The sequence below is a fragment of the Colobus angolensis genome, unplaced genomic scaffold (assembly GCF_000951035.1).
Source record: "Colobus angolensis palliatus isolate OR3802 unplaced genomic scaffold, Cang.pa_1.0 Scaffold117, whole genome shotgun sequence".
In the NCBI taxonomy this organism is placed as follows: domain Eukaryota; kingdom Metazoa; phylum Chordata; class Mammalia; order Primates; family Cercopithecidae; genus Colobus; species Colobus angolensis.
The window spans coordinates 6,198,833-6,219,318 of NW_012112808.1; the positions used below are offsets into that span (position 1 = coordinate 6,198,833).

Sequence of the window (20,486 nt, forward strand, 5' to 3'; positions counted from 1 at the left end):
GCATGTCCTTAACTTCTTGAATGGTTTCTGAATTATTTATTTGATCATTTCCTCCCTCTGTGTTCTCTGTTTTCTGAAACTTCAATTCTTCAAATACTGTATCTCTTATTTTCTATTAAGGTAAAGAATGAGCATTAACTGGGCTGTATGAAGTAAGGAAGGAAGTTTGGAAAATAAATTCTTAAACAGTCTTTTGATTGTTCTGTTTTCAGGCCCATCTTTATTCTAACTTTTAGAACATTCCCAATTATTCTTCTGCTTTCCAGCTTCCAAGATTTTGTTGTTCTGATCAGCTCTTCTGTTCCTTTTGCATTGTGGGTTTATGACCTGTTTGTAAAAAACCCTTTAATATTATCTTGTTATGGTATAACAAGAACGGTAATGGTATGTGTTCAATCTGCCGTTGTTAACTAAAAGCCCAAGTAATGTGTTAAAGAAATTCAAAATGAATATTTGCCACATTTTAAGCCCATTTGTCTGATTATAATGAAGTGGATAAATACAACCTTTTATGACCTGCTGGAAAATGAACAATTTAGTCCAATTTAATCTATTGCATAAATGGTGAGTGATGGCCACAGATTCTAAGAGTTTACAGTACTGAGAGAGAATGATAAAAGGATAAAGAATACTTTATATTTATTCTAACATGATTTTTCTGATGTGAGTTCTCTTCTTGACAACTTTGTCATGTGTGACTTAGATCTGCAAATGCTTCACCTAATAAGGCAAAATTAGCTACAGGAAATAACTAAGTGTTCATATAAGAAGTGGGGAATGCGTTAATGGAAAGAGACTGGCCTCGTTATTCATTTATGGTCCTATGTAAGTCATGCCTTTCATGTTATTTGAATCCAGAAAACCTCCAGTTTGTCTTGGTCTGATCTTTACAGACTTGCACAGCAGTCAGGGAGGGTAGAGGCTCAGGGACTGCATGTCCCTGGGGTTCCTTTTTCCCACTGTGTTTGGTGTAGCATGTGCCTGTCATTACCCCTGCTGAGAGTGTTGACTTGTGCTGTGTCATTTTTCACTTACTAGGCCAAGGGCAAAGGTAGCCAGGCAAACATCCTGTGCCCATGGGGTAGTCGGTACTCTTCTAGGGAAGGGAAAGGGACTTGCCCGTGACAACCCTTGGGACAAGGTGTGTGAACTCTCCCAGACTTATTTGGTTTTTTTTTTTGGTAACATGTTTTTATTAGGTGATCTAATTTGAGGTAGCAGTATTGTTACTGACTTCATCAATGTAAACACAAACATTTAGCAATGTACCTTGTCATGGCTTCAGAAATAAGAGTATTTTATCAATTGTTTCTGTGTTTAATACCATGGCTTTTGCCACTTTAGTCTATTATAATATATTAGGTATTCAATGCCAGATATCCCCTATATTTTTTTCTTCTGTCTTTACTGAGCATCCCAGACTTATTTGTAAGGTCTGCCAAAGTGAACCTACACTGTAAAGACAGAAAAATACTAAATATTCCTTAATAAGAGACTTCGAAGAACTTTCCAGGGAGAAATGATTCTTTCTCCAGAACAGAAGCCTGAACCTGACATCCAGAGCTCTCTCCCCTCCCCTCAGACTCTCCCCACCACTTCTAGCCCTGGCTCCTCTGCCCTCCTTTGGACCTGGCAGCCCGCTCCTCTTGCAGGGCAAGGCTATTTAGCCTCCAGCAATGTGCCTATCAGCCTCGTCTCAGCAGAGCCAGCATCTCTTTAAAAAGGGACATCTCCAAAGGCCAAGAAGAACATTTTCCCCTGGATCAGTGTGCAAATCAATCTTTCAAAGATTCTGACTAAACCAGGGGTCAAATGCCAGCAAGACCAGGCATATAATAGAGATGAGGGAAGAAGGTCTGGCAGAGACAGGCTTGTCCACACCCCTTCTGAAGGACAGCAGTGGCAGCCCAGCACAGGTTGCTCACTCTACAGGGCAGGACAGGCTGCAGCAGAGTCATGACAAAGGCACAGGTTAGGATTGCTCCTCCTATCCCCTTGACGTTATGGATGTCAAGGCAGGCCTGTTCCTGGGGCACGTGAGTCTCCTCTGATAGGCAACTTTGCATTAAGGATTCCCTGGGCCTCGCTGCACCTTCCTCAGACTGCCTGGCAGCTGGGACAGTGCACCCAACCATCCCTATCTCCTTTGCGGGGGTCAGACATGCATCACAGTTGGACAGGCTGCATGCCCAGCTCCCCCAATGCCCCACTTTCTATCACCAGCTGTTTCCCCCTAACAAAATTGTTGCAGGTTTAAGTCCATCTTCATGTCTGCCTCTCAGAAGATCCAGACTAATATGCCTAAATACTTGAATAAATTCCTACTGATTGGTAGATTGATTGGGTGCAGGACAGGAGGCCCAGACAGGAAGCTGGCTGAGCCTGCAGGAGTCCCGCCGTTCCATTTGTACAGTCTATATCCTGTCTGACTTTGTTTCCCTTCTCCTGCAGGTTGTGGCTCTTTCCTCCTGGTGCCTGCTGAGGGATTCGATTTACTACACGCTGTCTGTGATCGCGCTCATCGTGGTGAGTCGCTCTGGCCATTTCAGCTCCCATCAGTGCTCTTTTAAGCACCAGGGGTGGTGTGCGGCTCCTCCGCGTGGAATTCACTAGAGGTCACCGGTGGCGAGTGCGTGATACATGTCTTTGCTTGGAGGCAGATTTCTTTCTTTCAGCTACTTTGATCACCCAGAACTCAGCCTGACCAATTGCTGGTCAGAACCGGCATTTAGACTTGGGTTATCTGGGTCTGTGAGAGTCCATGGCTGTTCTCTTGAGACCCTGCTGAGCATGACTTTTCTGTCACTTCATTGGTGTCCCTAGCTTTGGACATCACTTCTCCCCCTTCTCACTCTGTATGCTCTGCCAGGACTCCCTGCCCTCCCACAGAGCCCATTACCGTGGCCAGCTTTGTGCCAACACCAACACCCGTATACTTAGCTACTTAGCAGTGACACCTCCCTGAGGTCCCGTGGTGGATAAAGAACTCTCTACTAAACATCTCCATGCCCCAACTCAACACGTCCCTAAATAGAATCCTTCCTTTTTTTTTTTTTTGAGATGGAGTCTTGCTCTGTTGCCCAGGCTGGAGTGCAGTGGCATGATCTTGGCTCATTGCAACTCTGCCTCCCAGGTCCAAGTGATTCCCCTGCCTCAGCCTCCTGAGTACCTGGGACTACAGGCATGCACCACCATGCCTGGCTAATTTTTGTATTTTAGTAGAGACGGGGTTTCACCATGTTGGCCGGGCTGGTCTCCAACTCCTGACCTCAAGCGATCTGCCTGCCTCAGCCTCCCAAACTGCTGGATTTACAGGTGTGAGCCACCACACCCAGCCCCTAAATAGACTTTTGATGTTTTCCCCAGGACTTGCCTTTCCATATATTTCAGTCCCCATTCCTATCTTAGCCACAAACTGGGAATGAGATTAAACTGACCTTTCCCTCAACTCCCAGCATACCCATGTGGCTTAATTGTACTGTGGATTTCAGCTTACCACAATCTCCCCAGTGCATTCCTCCAGAGCTCACTTCAGCTGAGGCTCTCTGCATTGCGGGCCTGACACAGCAGCTGCTGCAGTTCATGGCGGGTCAGTGTTTCCGTGCAGTGCATCTCCACCGCTTACTCCCCGCTTCTCTCTACCCCCAGCCAGTCCTCATGGCCATCCAAGTGGCGTCTCCACAAAGAACCCCTGAAAATGCTTCTATCCCTTGTTCAACTGCTCAGTGGCTCTGTGTCATCTATGGGGAAAAGCTCATACTCTTTAGCGTGGCAAGCTGGGCTGTCCACAAAAAGGGTGAAAAATTGGAAAGAAGATTGAAATAGGAGTCGGGAGATCTGACTTCTAGTTCTGCTTGCCCCTTTACCATCATGGTTAATTTTATGTGTCAACTTGACTGGGCTAAGTTGTGTCCAGATGGGCTAGTGAACGTATTCCTGGCTGTCTGTGAGAGTGCTTTTCAGAAGAGATCAGTGTCTGAATCCTAAAAGATCACCCTCCCCACGGTGGATGAGCATGATTCAATTCACTGAGGGCCCGAATAGAACAAAAAGGCAGAAGAAGGGTGAATTTGCCCTTTCTGCTTGAGCTGGGCTATGAATCTTCTCCTGTCCTCAGACATCAGTGACATCAGTGCTCCAGGTTCTTGGGCCTTTGGATTCAAACTGGGATCTACCGTACTGGCTTCCCTGGTTCTCAGGCCTTCGGGCTTAAACTTGCACCACACCACAGGCTTTGTAGATGGAAGATAGTGAGACATCTCAGCCTCCATGGTACTGTGAGCCAATCCCTCACAGCAAATCTCCATTATATATATATGTCTTCTGTTGGTTCGGTGTCTCTGAAGAGCCCTGACTAATGCAGCCTTCACTGGCTCTCATGACCTTGGAGAAATCAATCTCTCTAGGTTTCAGTTTTCTTACCTACACAATGGGGATAGATCAACTAAAGGGTCTACTCACTTGTTTGACAAAGCTCTTAACAGTAGATTATTTTATTGTAAATCTTTATATAAATAAAATGAACACGAGGGTTGATGTGAGATTATTTCCCTGAGGAACCAGACAGGTACTTCAGTGACCGGCAGTTTCTGACATTGAAAATCTTGAGTTTACAAACCATCACAAAGTTTGCCAGGAGGTCAACGTTCCCTTAAAATGTGCTCTCAACCTTGTCCTCCAGCATCCCCAGATTAAAACAGGAAGGGAACTGGACCTGCCATGCTCCCCTAATTCTAGGGGCCCTTTATCATTGGGAGGGTTGGAACCCACCCCACAGAGCAGAGAGGTTCGGAATGTCATGCTGGAACTGAAGACATGCTTCATCTTTTAAACTTCTGGTTAGGAGATTTAAGGACATACATGAACTATGTTCTTATTCTCAGTTATTACCCATGAAAAGGGTATGATCACCTGGAACCCAAGGACTCTTCCGAGACTTCTCTAATACCTCTTCCAGTGAGCTTCATCCTTCTATGCACAAACCCACACTGACTGCGTGCCCTCTGCTCTTCTGCCATTACGGGATGTTGGGATGATTTTTGAAAATTATTTTTTTTAAAAAGACATGGTTAGGGAACAGTGTCAATGAACACAGCCCTCTACTTTGTTGAATTCCAGAAGGAGATGACTGTGCTCATGAAAACAAAGTGGTGGAACGGAACGGAGCAGATTCGGATCTCCTGGGAGCACAGACTTAACCACACATTCCCAACAGCAGTTCTGCTGGTATTGGCTTCTTTCCCTGTTTTCCACATAGACACTAACTGGACTATGTGTGAAATCACTTGTCTTCTGTTCAGTGTATCTGGATACATCCAAGATAAAATGAATATAATTGTTGTTAATGACGTGTGAAGAAGTAAAGAGGTTTTTCTTCTTTGGGCTTTGAGTAACTCTCTCACCGAGTCTGGTCTTTGGGCAAAGCAATCATCTGTCCTCGGGGTGCAGCATATAAACCCCAGAGCTGAGCTAGCTGAACACGCAGGCTGCCAGGACAGCTCCATATTTCATTCAGACAGCAACAAGCCACACAAGCAAATGATTATTTGCTGTTACCTGAAGATGTGGACTGTACATTTACAGACCAGGTGTCAAGGCTAGAGTTTTGTGATTTGAGAAAAACTACATCTCTCCACTGTTAAGAAGAAATAGAAAAGATAAAGTTTGAGTCCTCAAGGTTAGGTCTTGGTTCTTTTTACTTTAACTGATGTTCCTCCAACTTCAGTCTGCACTGGAAACACCCAGGATGCCTATTTAGTTCAACAGCCTCTTGGTTAGGACCTGGGAAATTGCATTTTAACCAACATCTTCCCTCAACCACAGGTGATTCTGATGCCAGTAGCACCACACTGCATCTTGAGAAACACAACTGTAAATATGGCTGGAAACTGTTTCCTTGGGGTATTCATCTGTGGCATAGAAATGACAATTTCTAGAGTCAGTTTTGAGATTCCCAAAGGAAAGGAATCATAGCAGCCTAAGTAACTTTAGTTGCCTGGATTTCTGACTGTTGCTAGTCTGAGTAGACTCTTAACTCTTGTTAAGTGGTGGCCAGACTCCCAGGTCATTTTTACATGAGATTTGAAACTGTCCATGAGGGTTAAAACAGAGTTTCACACCCAAAAGTGCTGCAGTTCACAAAGTACCTCTCACAATGTCTCCACATCTATTCCATGCCCCCAGCCAGAGGCTACAGCTCACACACACTGTGTGTCTTTTTTCTTATTCTCGTCTTTCTATTTCCCCTAATATCATGGTAACAAAATCATTTTTCCTCCGGTTTCCCTTAGGTAATACTACGCTTCTCTATAGGACTCTGCAATGAGCACTTGAAATTCCTTTATTTAAAGGCCCTTTCTCCTACCCACCAAATAATTACCAACCTTCCCAAACAGTGCATTCAACTATTCGGGTTTTTTCAAACCCCCCTCCCTACTATACAGCACTGAAATGTTCAGAAGGCATAACTGTCAGTGTCCTGAGGTTGTGCAATAAAGAGCTCCTTCACCCACAGGGCAAGTCAGGATTAAGCAGGACCAGATGCTGTTCTGTGTACATGCCCACCAAGGGGTTCTTCAGACCTCAGCAGAGGAGCCCTGGAGACAAACCGTGGGGCCTGGAGACCCACAGAGAGGCACCTCGACTTCTCCAGAGACGCTGATGGCTGCTGAGGGGCCGAGGGTTCCGAGGAGGCCAGGAAAGTGCTAATAGAGTCCTTATGACGTGGATTCAAAATGGCTGAAATGTCAGCTGATGCCGGCGGGACTTGGCGGGGGCCGACTAGCAAAACCACAGGAGCAGGAAGCGCACGTGCATTCCAAAACCAACAGAGCTCACCACAGTTCATTCAGAGGGAGACGCCGGGCCATCCACTTCCCTATTCGGGTGTTTCACCTAAACTTTCCTCTGTGCTATTTTCTAGTTTGTTTGTTTGAAGGAGAAGCAAAAGAAATGAATTTTGTCAGTGTCCAAAGCAATTATAATTTCAAAAACATAAAGTGTGTGCTTTTCGGGGCCCTTCCCCCGCCCCAGTCAACGTTCCCTTAGCCCCGGTGACATTCCATACTTTGAAACATCTGGCCAGCCTTGGAGAGGCTGGACAGTGGCTCTGAAAGCATTGAGGAGGCTCCCCCAATGCCTTCAGTCTCTTTTTGCAAGACAGACATCACCTTTTAAGTCCTGAAAGAGTTCTAGGTTCTTTAGAGCCCTTCCTTGTGCCCATCCACCCAACAGCCAAGCGCAAGTCATTGCAGATTCGTCGCTGCTTCTCCTCTGCCCCCAGTGAGCATTTCAACTACAGGTATCTCCGGCCTCCCAGTCCTCTCTTTTCTCCAAATTCCAGCAGGCCGACAGTTTTTTGTATTGAAATGTTACTGTAATTTACATAATCAGGTAATTTACATAAATGCAAATGATTCATTACATAGGCAGTCTAACAGCTGCTCTAAAAGAAATACTTTATTTTTACCCTTCGTCTCTTCTGGAGGATGGGGATTGTGAACGTGGAGAGGAGGGCAGCCCCCAGGGGAAGCAGATAGGCCTATGGGACAGGTCCCAGGTAAGGAGGACCGGCTTGAAACTCCAAATTCACAAGTGTTGCCTATCTGCTGATGGGCCAGGTGAGCCCTTGGCAGCAGTTTGGGGCTCTTCAGGGCAGCCCGAGCACTGGCACAGCAGCGAGGTTCCTTCATGCCAACACATCTCCTTCCCTCCTTGGGACATTCATTGTCATGGCCCCAAGTGGATGGAACCCAGGGGGATATGAGAGCTCAGCTGACTCACCTGCCACAGGTGCCCAGCACTTCTAGCAGAATTTACATGGTGATAGAAATGGCCTGCAATCTGTGCTGTCCAGTGTGGTAGCCACTAGTCACACGTGGCTACTGACAGACAACTAGTGGAACCAAGGAACTACACTTTTTATGTTATTAATTTTAATTTTTAACAAGCATAGACTTGATCCTCAAGAGGGGACTGTGTTGGATCTACTGATAATGACTTTTTAGTTTAATACTTGTGACTATGCACGAAAGCTATTTTGTGAGTCCCACCTTAGAGATGGCATCACCAGGGCTCCGGTGGTTAAATGGTTCACCCAAGGTCAGGGACTGGTAATACCTCGAGTTTGCCAGAGCAGGTATCTGACATGGTGCAGCTCTACTGCCCCAATATAGAATTTGGACTTTCCCTCCAGTAAAATCCTCCTCTTACAGTCTTTAAAATCATCCTTACCCCACCGCCCACTCCCCCTGTTAGAGATGAGCGTCACCTTCACTAACTTTGCGGTCTAGTTTTTCGGCAGAAGGGAACAGCTTCAGCCACCCCCCTGCTAGAATTTTTTCATGAAAATAGCTAATCTGAAATAATCTGGAAATGATTGTATCTTGCCCTTTCTGTGAGAGAAAAGACATCTCAGAGGTCGTGTGGAAGGCTGTCCTTCACCGGCAGCTGGCTGGCCTCCAAGGACCTGCCCCTCTGAGCCATCACCCTCCCCTCCTGCACACATTTTTCATGGGAATTAAGCTTTTCTCTCTCCAATTTAGAAAACTTGGGGTTCTTATTTTTTTACTTCAATGGTTTTTGAGGTACGTGTGGTTTTTGGTTACATGGATGAACTATATAGTGGTGAAGTCTCAGATTTTAGCATGCCCTTCACCCGAGTAGTGTACATTATACTCAATATGTAGCTTTTTTATCCCTTGTCCCTCCTCCCACCCCCTCTTCTAAGTCCACAAAGTCCATAATACCACTGCGTATGTCTTTGCATACGCAAAGCTTAACTCCCACTTATAAGTGAGAACATACGGTATTTGATTTTCCATTCCTGGGTTACTTCACTTAGAATAATGGCCTCCAGCTCCATCCAAGTTGCTGCAAAAGACACTATTTAGCTTCTTTATGTGACTCAGTAGTATTCCATGGTGTATATAAACCACATTTTCCTTATCCACTCATCAGCTGGTGAGCACTCAGGTTGGTTTCATATCTCTGCAACTGTGAATTGTGCTGTGATAAACATACTCACGCAGGTGTCTTTTTGATAGAATGATTTCTTTTCTTCTGGGTAGATACCCAGCAGTGGGATTGCTGGATCGAAGGGTAGATCTACTTTCAGTTCTTTAAGAAATTCTCATGCTAGAAAACTTGAGGTCCTTCAGCTCATTGTGCCTTCATTACATTTCAGCTCTCTTTCTGGCAAAGTCGGAATGTCTATGGTAGCTAGAAGATCCTCACTTTGAATTCTGACTTTGACAGAATTTTAAGATCCTTAAACAAATCAACTATGGTCTTACAAAGGTCGCCTGCTGTCGACAGGAGGAAGGAAAGGCCTGCTTTAATGACACTGGGTAAACTAGGAGACTGGTTACACTCTCATTTGCTGCTTGAACAGAGAAGTGCATCCGCTGGCCTGGAGACCCCAGAGGGGAGCCTCTCATCTCTAACAAGAACAACTTGGAAACTTTAGCTACATGTTTAATTTTGGTTTTCCCTGCCTAGCAAACATAGTCTTTTTGGTTTAACTACCCCCATCTCCTATATCCTCAGTACTTATCCTTTTTTCTTCCCTGTAGCCTGCCTTTATGTATTTATACCACATGATTAGCTCTGCTAAAGCCCTGCCCTTAGGTCATTTATTCCCTGCCCTCCTGCAACCACAGCCTTCATCAATCAAGCCAGCCTACAAGACATCCTGAAGTAGGAATTTCTGCTTAACTTTGAAATATAAGCGATACTGGTGCCTAACAGTCAGCTTCCCAACGTATTCCATCGGATCCCTCTCCTCAGATGAAATCACCATGGCCTTAGCTAAGCTGTCTGTACCCCCACCCGAGAGCTGAAGAAGTGAGAACTACACCCACTCAAGGGAATTCCCGTGATGTTGAGTGGGAAAAATCTACCGGGGACTGTTTTCTTTACAGCAAGGAAGGAAAGAGTGTCAGGTTTCAGTCTCTTGAAAGAAAATGATGATGTTGATTTTCTCCTATTATTTTCACTGCTTAAAATTCTCATGGTGCCAGTGATTACAATACATGCTATGAAGTCTTGGCTTCAGCAGTGCGGCCTCTCCTGCTTCATGGTTACAATTTACAGTAAGCAAACCCAGGGGCTGACATGGCGATGTTGAGACAGCCACCTGCCTCCCAGTTCAGCCAGCTCTTTTCTCCCGCGTATACTAGGGGCTCCTGGCTCTTCCTCCCCTGCTTCTCCATGTTGAGCACTCCATTCCCTTGGCAGCTATCTGGGTTATTCTGATATCCAGGGATTCGCCAGCCTGATGTAAGCCCGTTTTGCTTGGAAGAATTCTGGAGCAGACACCAGGAATGAAATGCCGGTTTCCATGGTACCCAGCCGTTTCTCTGAAGCCTGGAGGAAATGAGTGCTTTCTACAAATTCATTCCTGTTTAACATTTCGCTCAGCGGCAGAACACGTGGAAACCTTAGGGTGAAGCCAAGGGTGACTTTGGATGAACCACATGTGGCTCAGAGGGCAGAGGCCCCCTGGCCAGCTGGTGCTCAGCAGATCTGAGACCCAGCTATCAGTATCACTCTTGGTGGTCTCTGGGCTATCACAGTGCCTGGCCCCCAAACAGAACCAACAGGGCACAGAGAGAAGAACTGCTTACCCATGGCTTGCTTTCACAAATCTGATGGGGAAGAAGCTGAGTCAGTTCCAAAACCCACAACAGGAGGTCCCTCAAGTGCAACTCATCGTGAGGACTGAGTGTTGACCGCAGGACGGAGCACCAGGCAGGTCCTGCCCCTGGAACACCACCTTGCCCTATGACAGCAGCAGCTGAAGCCGCCTTCAGTAGGCTGCCTGCCTTGAGGTGCTTCCCTTCCTTCCAGGAGATTTAATAGAGCTGCGAAAATGGACTTGAACTGACTTCATTTCAACTTCACTACCTTGGCAGGCTGGACATGGAGGGAGAACTGGAACGTGACCACCACCTAGTGGTCATTGGGGGGAACTGTGGGTGCAACTTCTAGTCTAGAAAAACATGATTTCAAGTTTTCTTCTACACTGGTAATACTGATCTAAGGGATGGGGGATGTTGCTTTGATTTCTTTTACTTTCAGCCAGTAGAGCATAAACTACAGAGGGATATACAACACGTGTATTAAGTGTATTGAATAACATTAAATCTTTAAGGAATAACAAATTCATTTCCTAACCTTCAGCAAACTCGAGTGAAAGGAACCTCATCCTTGTTTGAAGACTTTTCCGAGAGAGCGATTCAAATGCTCCATCAAGATGGTCCAGCAAGGTACCCTCCCGATGGAACGTTCTGCAAACAGTACCAGTCCTCATTTCCAGTCTTCCAAAGAGGCGATGACCAGCTGTTTGTTCTCCAAATAACAGCACGAAATGCTCACAGGCAGTTCATAGCTCATCTCCAATTCCTTTCTCACGATGAGGAAGCCCTGCTTCTGTTTAGAGTGTTTTTAGAGACAGGGTCTTGCTGTCTCCCCAAGGCTGGAATGCAGTGGTCAGATCATAGCTCACTGCAGCCTCAAACTCCTGGTTCAAGTGATTCTCCCACCTTGATCTCCCAAGGTGCTAGGATTACAGGCATGAGCCACTGTGACAAGCCAATTTAGATTTTCTAGTCCCTTTTGTTCATTTCGTTGTTCTTTTCTGAGTCCTCTCATTCCTCCGCACAATCCTCTTAAAGGAGAGGGATAAACCAGAATGATGTTTGCCGTCAGGCACAGGGTAAAGAAGACCTGGCTTTGTGGAAGCCTCCCCTCCTCCTCATCCTACTCCTCCTCCTTCTCCTCCTCTACCCTTATGCATTCTGAGTGATGGGGCATCTTCACACCAGGCAGAGATCAAAGGGAAAACTGTATCAGTTATTTGCATGTTTCCAGATCTCCACCATTGGTTAGTACTTGTAGTGAGATCACCTGCATTTCTCTTTCCCTGTCTGCCTCCCTGAACCATATCCCCAACCACAGCTCCCCAAGCACAACCATTCTCTTGACTCCAGGGTCATGAAGCTCTGGCCCTAACAGCATATTTTGTCCAGTCTCACCCGGATTTGCCCACTGTTTCTCTGTTTCTCTGATTGTTGTGTGCCTATTTGGGGCCCCTCATACAATTAAGCCCAATCTCATTTTTTCTTTGCTATGATCATTGAAATGATGAGTAGCTAAAGTCCTGTGAATCTCAGGGCTGACTGCTAGCAGACAGGAAGATCACTTTCTTCCAGGGTGAGTGATCTCCAAGCTTTTCCTTTGCAGAATCTGTGCCCCAGCTATGGGGAGGATCACACAGAATCAGGGCTTTCTGAAAGCTACTTTCATATTCTACCGTATTGCCTGCCTTCCCTGATAGAAGAAAATTAAATTGGCCTGGTCTAATAAACTCTTTCTCAATATCTTCTGTTCTCTTAAGTGGCTACAAATTGATTGTTCCAGCCTGCTGCAAGGACTGAGATTGAATTAACTTCAATTAATAGAAAATGTTTTCTATCTTAAATAATTTGATCTGCTCCATGATTTTTTGACAACAATCTTTTTTCATAAAAAGAAAGGAGGTTATACAAAAGAGCTGTCAGTGCCTTCTAGGAGATGGCTTCCATGCCATTCAACGTGGATTATGAGATTGTTGCCTATATTTCTTTAATTCTCTGCCCATTCTAGTTTGACGTTGTCATCCCAATGTCAACTTGTTGGATCTGATAACAAAGATGAAAGTAACAAAAATGATGAAGCCCGCGTTTCCAATGACTTGTTAGGAAGAATGAATTACAAATGAGCACAGCTCCTTCCTCCTCATCCTCATTTTGACCTTCAAGATAATTGGAAAGAGTTCCTTTTATGCGCTTTGTGACATGTGCCCTAAGGCGTCCTCTACGTCTCTACCCAGCTGGTTGTTACTGCCCTGGCTGAGGGCTGATGCCATGCCCACTTTGTTAACTGAGTTTCCCATCTCCAAGCTGTGATGGCAGTTGACACCCAGAGTGTCCTGCAAGTGTCTGCTTCAGTCTGCAGAGGGCTGCTGCCTCTAAAAGAAAGGCCACTCTGAGACGACCATACTCAAAGCAGTCGTCCTTCGGGAGTGTGGGAAGAAAGAGCTACGAACCATGTCCTCAGCCTCCTGCTTCTATGACATACAGGTGTACTCATTCGGTTTCGGCAACATGTCATTAGCCATGTGTGTCCTGAAAAGAACACCAAATTTGGAGCTGGGGCTGAGTTTTTGAGCCAATTCTGCAGCAGATGGAGCAACCCCAGGAAAATTACTTATGTTCTCTGTGACTCGGTTTCCCTGTATAATCAAAGGATTACACTAGATTCTCCCACCTCCACCCCACAAGGTGGGAAATGATTTTAGATGGTATGTAGACCGGGACTTAAGTAGATTAAATCCTGCTGTGTATTCTCTCTGTATTCTCTTTCAAGTCCCAACTGATGAGTAAACCTCAGTGGGATGCTAGTGTGCCTTTGACGGCTTCTGACCCCTAATAATCTTCCTTACTGACAGGGCAGACCATGCCCAGGGCTTGGACAGCCAACAGTGTCCAACTGGGATTTGCAAACACCATTTGTTGTTATTGCACTTGTTTTTCAGGGTGATGGCAAGGGGTGTTGATCCCCTACTTCTGGTTGTGATGTGAAGTTTCCTTTGAAAATAAATTATTTTAAGGAAACCAAAAAAAATCTATTAAAAGAAAAAATTGAGCCCATAGAAGTCCAAGCACTTACATAAAAACTGAAGATGCACAGACATGCAGAAATCTTATAGAGACTAATATTTGGAAGTACCTGCTGAGCTCCTACATCCCCTTGCAGATCTAAGATTCTACAATGAGCCTTGCTTTACAAAGCAGGTTAGTCACACTTCCCTGTCACTCTGATGTTGTACAGAAATTGCAGGAAGAAGGGAATTACCTGAGGCTGCTCCTTTCCACACATGCCCATCCTGATCTGCCAGCACCTCCTTCCACTAACACTGGCCAAAGGCAAAACCAGTACAGAGGGGAGTTTACTCACAGGGACTCCAGGTCTCAGGACAACCCAGTCCTGATTATACCATGCCAGGAACAAGGTGGACACTGTGTGCAGCCTTAAAGAGTATGGGTGTGTGTGTGTGTGTGTGTGTGTGTGTGTGTGTGTGTGTGTGTGTGTCTAATCTTCTATTCTTTTTTTTTTTCACAGTTCATTTATGATGAAAAAGTTTCCTGGTAAGTACCTCTTTTTCCCCCTTCTCATTTCCGAATGTTGTGTTGCAGAGCCAAATATATTGAAGACCAGAGTTAGGATTCAAGAAAGAAAGGGAAATGTCATGACAGCTTATAATGAGGAGAATTTCCTGAGAACCCTCTGCACACCCCAGGAGAGAAATTAAATTCATTTTCACAGAGTAAAGACCTTTTCTCTTGGGCTAGAGTGGCGGGGTTCCATTTGAGATCCTAATATCTAAATGTCTTTCTCATCCTATGTCTGGACATCATGGCTTAGCTGTGTCTTTCTACAGCCAGCCATGTGCTAGGGCGGAGTGAAGATCTGACTGATCTTTTGACCGGGTGCAGTGGCTCACGCCTGTAATCCCAGCACTTTGAGAGGCCCAGGCGGGTGGATCATGAGGTCAGGAGATCGAGATCATCCTGGCTAACACGGTGAAACCAAAAATACAAAAAATTAGTCAGATGCGCTGGTGGGTGCCTGTAGCCCCAGCTACTCAAGAGGCTGAGGCAGGAGAATGGCGTGAACCTGGGAGGCGGAGCTTGCAGTGAGCCGAGATCGCGCCACTGCACTCCAGCCTGGGGGACAGAGCGAGACTCCATCTCAAAAAAAAAAAAAAAAAGAAAGAAAGAAAGGAAAGAAAGGCCCAGTGCGGTGGCTCACGCCTATAATCCCAACACTACTCAAGAGGCCGAGGCAGGCGGATCACGAGGTCAGGAGATCGAGACCTTCCTGGTTTACACGGCGAAACCCCATCTCTACTAAAAATACAAGAAAAATTAGCCGGGCGTGGTGGTGGGCACCTGTGGTCCCAGCTACTCTGGAGGCTGAGGCAGGAGAATGGTGTGAACTGGGGAGGTGGAGCTTGCAGTGAGCTGAGATCACGCCACTGCACTCCAGCCTGGGCAACAGAGCAAGACTCCGTCTCAAATAAAAAAAAAGATTTGACTGATCTTTTAAAATGTGTCCAAACCAAGCTCCATGTTTCCAATCCCATGTTTACTTTAAGAATTAGGACCCAGGCACTTCAGTGACCATTAACCCATTAAAGTTCCTCCTGACTTTCAAAAGATCTTAGAGCTCTGAAAATTGGTGTTGTTGGGGATTTTTTATTTTGATAGATAGAAACTGTTGCCCAAATTAAATATATGGGAAGACATTTTCATTTGGGCCAACTGTTCAAATCCCCGTTTTTGAGATGAGTTCTGAGCAAGTCGAACATGTTTGAAATGGAAATGGAAGTTGAGTGTATTGTGCATTTTCGTTGCATATTTTCTACTATTTGATCTACAGAGGTAACCAATGTGAAATAACATCTTAGGAATACACGTAGGTAGAAAATTTCCCTATTATAGAAAGCTAGGAATGAGCCAGAAAAAGTAGAGTCCACCAGGCTCCACTTTCTGCAAAATGACTGCTAACTCTTTTGTTGGAGTGGGCCTCTCTGTGTCTGAGGACGTCTCTGATTTTCAGGATTAGGGGGAGGTGGAGAACCCATCACGTTGATGATACATGTTACGTGCTATGTCAGGGTATTAAGATACTTCTGCTAACTCTCTCTCCTCTGTGCAAGAAGGAAAAGGAGGAGAGACAGCTAGGAGAAAGTAAGAAGGAGATCTTCTTTGAATGATCGTGACCAATAGGCTGAAAGGAATTGACCTCCCCAGGAGCACCCCAGATCAGAGAGCCTCCTTGTTATATCATCCTGGAGGTGGCTGCCAAATGCAGTGTGGAGTATTTTTCCCCCATGTCCTTGGGGATAAAGCACCGCACAAGAAAACTTCCAGAAGCCGATGGCATAGTTAGCACAACCACTGCTCCGCCTTAGCAAACAGTAGGTGCTTCAGCATTGCTCAGTGTTGTTAGTCTTTGTTAATGACACTCCCCAAAAGACAAACAAGTTGTGATCACAGTTGATCTCAGAAATGTGTGTGCTGCTGTTGTGCAGAAACATGTTAGGAAAGGCTACCCAGGATGATTTGCTGTCAGCCTTGGAGGGAGCTGTCTTTTCTACTACCTCCGTGGCATTGCTGTATGAAAGCCGTGGCAAGTGAAGAAAGCAGGCTTCACCATCAGCCCATTTCACTCCATGTCCTCAAAACATCTCGGGATAGTTCAGATGGTTTGGAGCAAGGAAAGGAGTGTCTATTTCATCTTCATTCCTAAGACTTTTCCAATGATGTTAGGTAACCCCATCCTAGGGGTAGGTGTCCAAGCCTGCAGCACATGGGTCTAAATTCTGGAAGGCACAAGTCATCAGAGCCCTTGCCCTGAGCATTGAGGCTCCCTCACATCCAGTTAGGAGTGAGAGGCTGGGAGGGCCATGGATACATGAGTTGCGAATCCTCAGGAGTGTCTTGATCTATCTGGGGGGTGTTGGAATCATAAGTCATGCACAGTTGTGGATTCCAGGGAAGAACTGGCCTGGGAGGCCTTGGTGGCACCAGAGCGCCATTCTTCCCAGAGCACTGGCCTGTCGTGTAACTTGTTATTACACGCATGGGCTGATGAAGAGCATTTTGCACATGAGTGAGGCTGAGAAATTAAAGTCTGTGCCAGTGGCCCTTATCTACATTTGGATTCCCAGGGATTTCAACTTCTCATTTAGTAGATGAAAAATATATGGAAGTTTAAGAATTTTTTACTGTTCACTTCTTCTATCTTCTTACCAAGCCAATCATGACCATTCATTTTGCTGAAATGGTGCGTCTAGGTGCTGATTTCTCTCTTTAAAATCAGTGTCTTCGGTCTGTGCAATTAAAGCACAGTAACATTTTGAAAATACCTTTAACAGAGAGTTCCATTCCTTGTTATAGAACATTCCAGCATGGCCTAGAGATTTCAAGGCAGGTAACCAGTTCAACCCCCAAAATCCGCAAAAGGAAACAAATTTCAGTTGTGTTTATTTTGAAACTACAGTACTCTTTTTTTTTTTTTTTTGAGACGGAGTCTCGCTCTGTCGCCCAGGCTGGAGTGCAGTGGCCAGATCTCAGCTCACTGCAAGCTCCGCCTCCCGGGTTTATGCCATTCTCCTGCCTCAGCCTCCCGAGTAGCTGGGACTACAGGTGCCAGCCACCTCACCCGGCCAGTTTTTTGTGTTTTTTAGTAGAGACAGGGTTTCACCGTGTTAGCCAGGATGGTCTCGAACGCCTGACCTTGTGATCCGCCCGTCTCGGCCTCCCAAAGTGCTGGGATTACAGGCTTGAGCCACCGCGCCCGGCCGAAACTACAGTACTCTTTAGGAGGAAGTGAGCTTTGTCAAATACAAATACACCAGGACAAAGGACCCCTGTCATACAGTTCAGATTATTTCACCATTCCTGAAGCAGCCTTCTGCAGGAAGTCACATTCAGTCAAAAAATGGCAGTTGACAGTTAGTCAGGAATGATTTTAGTAGCAGGTGCTAGAAGAACCAGCTACAGCGTATTGAAAACATAGTGGTGTATTTTTCTTACATATCGGTGCCCCGGATGTACGTGGTGCCGTGGCTCTGCATTTCCCCTGACCTTTGCTTAATTGTCCCAAGATGGCTGCTGCAGTCCCAGCCACCAAGTTCATCCTGAAGGCAGGAGGGAGGAAGAAGGAGGCACTGTTGTTCTTTTTGGCACACTTCCACCTTGCATTTATTTGGTCACTGCAGGGTCTGCCTTGACCACTGAGCAGCCAGGGACATTAGAATGACCACTTTAGACCAATCATGATTCATCCTCAGGGCCTAGGGGCAAGGCGCACCCTCTTTGAGGTCAGAAGGTCTCCATATCCTGCCTAGACCTAGTGGTTGGGGTTCCCTTAGCAGGGAAAAGGCAGGGAAATAGTGGTGAGTACTTTTCGGTTAGGTGCCTATGCGCTAAAAGACATTGAAATAGGAAGCATCGGCCAGGCATGGTGGCGCAAGCCTGTAATCCCAGCTCTTTGGGAGGCTGAGGCAGGCGGATCACTTGAGGTTAGGAGTTTGAGACCAGTCTGGCCAATATGGTGAAAACCCGTCTCTATTAAAAATACAAAAATTAGGCAGGTGTGATGATGCATGCCTGTAGTCCCAGCTGCTTGGGAGGCTGCGCCTGGAGAATAGCTTGAACCCTGGAGGCGGAGGTTGCTGTGAGCCAAGATTGTGCCATTGCACTCCAGCCTGAGCGACAGAGCAAGACTCTGTCTCAAAAAAAAGAAAAAAATAGTGTCAGAGGCCCACCTATTAGGATGTATGCTCGACTCACAGAGCAAGGCCCATAATATTGCTGGAAGGAATTTAGAATGTGCCTCCGGAGAGTCTGAAGACCCAACAGGAAAACTAAAGAATGCAGGGCGATGGTTTGGTTTCTTCTTTTGAGTCCAAAGCTGTGACTTTGGGAGAGAAAAGAGACCGTGGGATTGCAACCTGGAAACTGTTCCCAGTGGGGCTGGAGAACAGCTTTTGCTGTTCAGGGCTGTGCTCAGGAAACCTGAGCAAATGGTGTACCCAGGTATACCTGTGAGGAGAAGAGCAGTCCTCACATCTGAGAAGGAACCGTCTTTGGTGAGAATCAGGAATCCGTTGAAAATGATTCAAAATGGAAGCTTGGGGAGGGAAGAAACAAACCCAGATGAGCCACAGAACAGGATCCTCAGAGGACAGCGGGTGAGGTGTGCTCAGGAGGAAAGGGGAGAAGGTGCGCAGAGTCCTAGGTGAAAGGGCGAGAAAGGGGACCAAGGAAAGCTAAGTGACTTCCGAGGTCTGGATGCTTCCTAAGCACCTCCTCTACACCAGGGAAACATGTCATACAAAACCAGAGCTGGCCTGACCTGGAGCTCTCTCAGGCTGGAGGGATGCAGACCCTTGAGGTGTAACTATGGGGCCACATGGAGAGGCTCACACTGGGGAGAGGGAGTGGGGGGAAGGGCTCCTGAAGAGCATTAGGCCAAGGCTTGATGATCCAAACTCAGTCAGGTCAAAAATGCACAAGGAACAGTAGGTGGGGCGCACAGAGGCCTCCTAGAGCCCACTGGGTTCACTGGGGAGAAAGCCTGGTGAGTCCAGTGTCTGAATGCCAACAGAGCAAACTTGAAATGTCAACAAAAGCAAGGAATCTCATCCTACAGGCATCTCTGCAAAATGGCCAAAGAGAATCTGTTTGAATATTGCCAACGGAAGGGCTTTTGATGAGTAAAAAGTTGAAAAGATCTGAAAGAATTAGAAACAGCATACACAGACCTGTTTAGAAAGTGCTGGACTTAATTCAATCTGACTACAATATTTCATTAAAGTTGATTCATTTTCTGGTGACGTCTCACTGAATCTATTAAAATGCATCTAAGCAATAATGTGACACCCCTTCAGATCCTGGGAGTCTGTTCCGTCCAAATGAATGGGCTGTGAATGAATCTTACTGTTCACCATGAAGTGTATGCTACGTGTACATTGGTTTCGATGAGATAAGAACCATGTTCAGGCCACTGGAGGCGTTTTGCAACCGAAAATTGATGTTTGGAGAGAGTGTCACCTGCACAGATGAGCTGAGGGTTGCTTTGTGCTGGAGAGAAGAGGCGAGTGGGCAAGACCCGAGGGTGTCTGCGTGGGGAGAAATCAGCTGTCGGCATTTTTAATCTCTGGAAAATGAGACACCAGATACCAGGGAAGGTGTCAGGTGTGAGGAGTGGTGTCAAGTGACTGCTAGAAACAGGTGTGTGTTAGATAATAAATGAGCAATAAATATAAAAACAAGATAATCACAGACTGCTTAGAGGTTTAAAGAACATAAACAGGGTCATGTGAGAGAAAGTCAGGCAGGGGCAGGCAGGGAGGATTCCTTGGAGGAGGTGATATTTAAAAGTTGGTATCTGCAGGATAAAAGGGGCCAGCAAAGGAGTGAAGAGAAAGGCATTTCTGGTCCAAAGAACATTCAGTGCAAAGGCTCTGGGAGAGGGAAGGAGATGGCTGTGTGCAAATGAAAGGCCAGTGAGGTGGGGCACAGACGGGACACAGGACAACTTGGAAACACAAGAAAAGGCCAGGATTTGCAAGGTAAAAGGAAACTTTCATTTTTTTCTTAAGCGTTTTGGGAAGTAAGTAAAGATTTTAAGAAGTGCAGTGACATGCTCACATAGTATCAAGGAAACCAGTTCAGAGGTTGAAGTGAAAATGACCTAGGGAGGGCGCAGTAGAGAGGAAAGAATCGATGACTGATGAAATACTTGAGTCACGGAGTCCGATGAATATGGGAGTGAGGAAAAGGGAGTGCTCCTTATTGATTTCCAGATTCTGGGCTTGATTGGGCAGGGTGTGGTACAGTTGACTGAAATGACAAAGCCCAGGTTTTGTT

The 20,486-nt window shown here is 46.0% G+C and overlaps 1 protein-coding gene across 1 annotated transcript in view; it reads left to right on the plus strand.

Moving 5' to 3' along the window:
- The window catches only part of SLC24A3 (solute carrier family 24 (sodium/potassium/calcium exchanger), member 3), a 446,911-nt gene that overhangs the window by 375,623 nt on the left and 50,802 nt on the right, over nt 1-20,486 (plus strand). The window contains exons 6-7 of the mRNA XM_011963037.1: nt 2,452-2,526; nt 14,164-14,189. Of these exons, the coding sequence (XP_011818427.1) occupies nt 2,452-2,526; nt 14,164-14,189 (101 nt within the window). The remainder of the gene's footprint in view (nt 1-2,451; nt 2,527-14,163; nt 14,190-20,486) is intronic.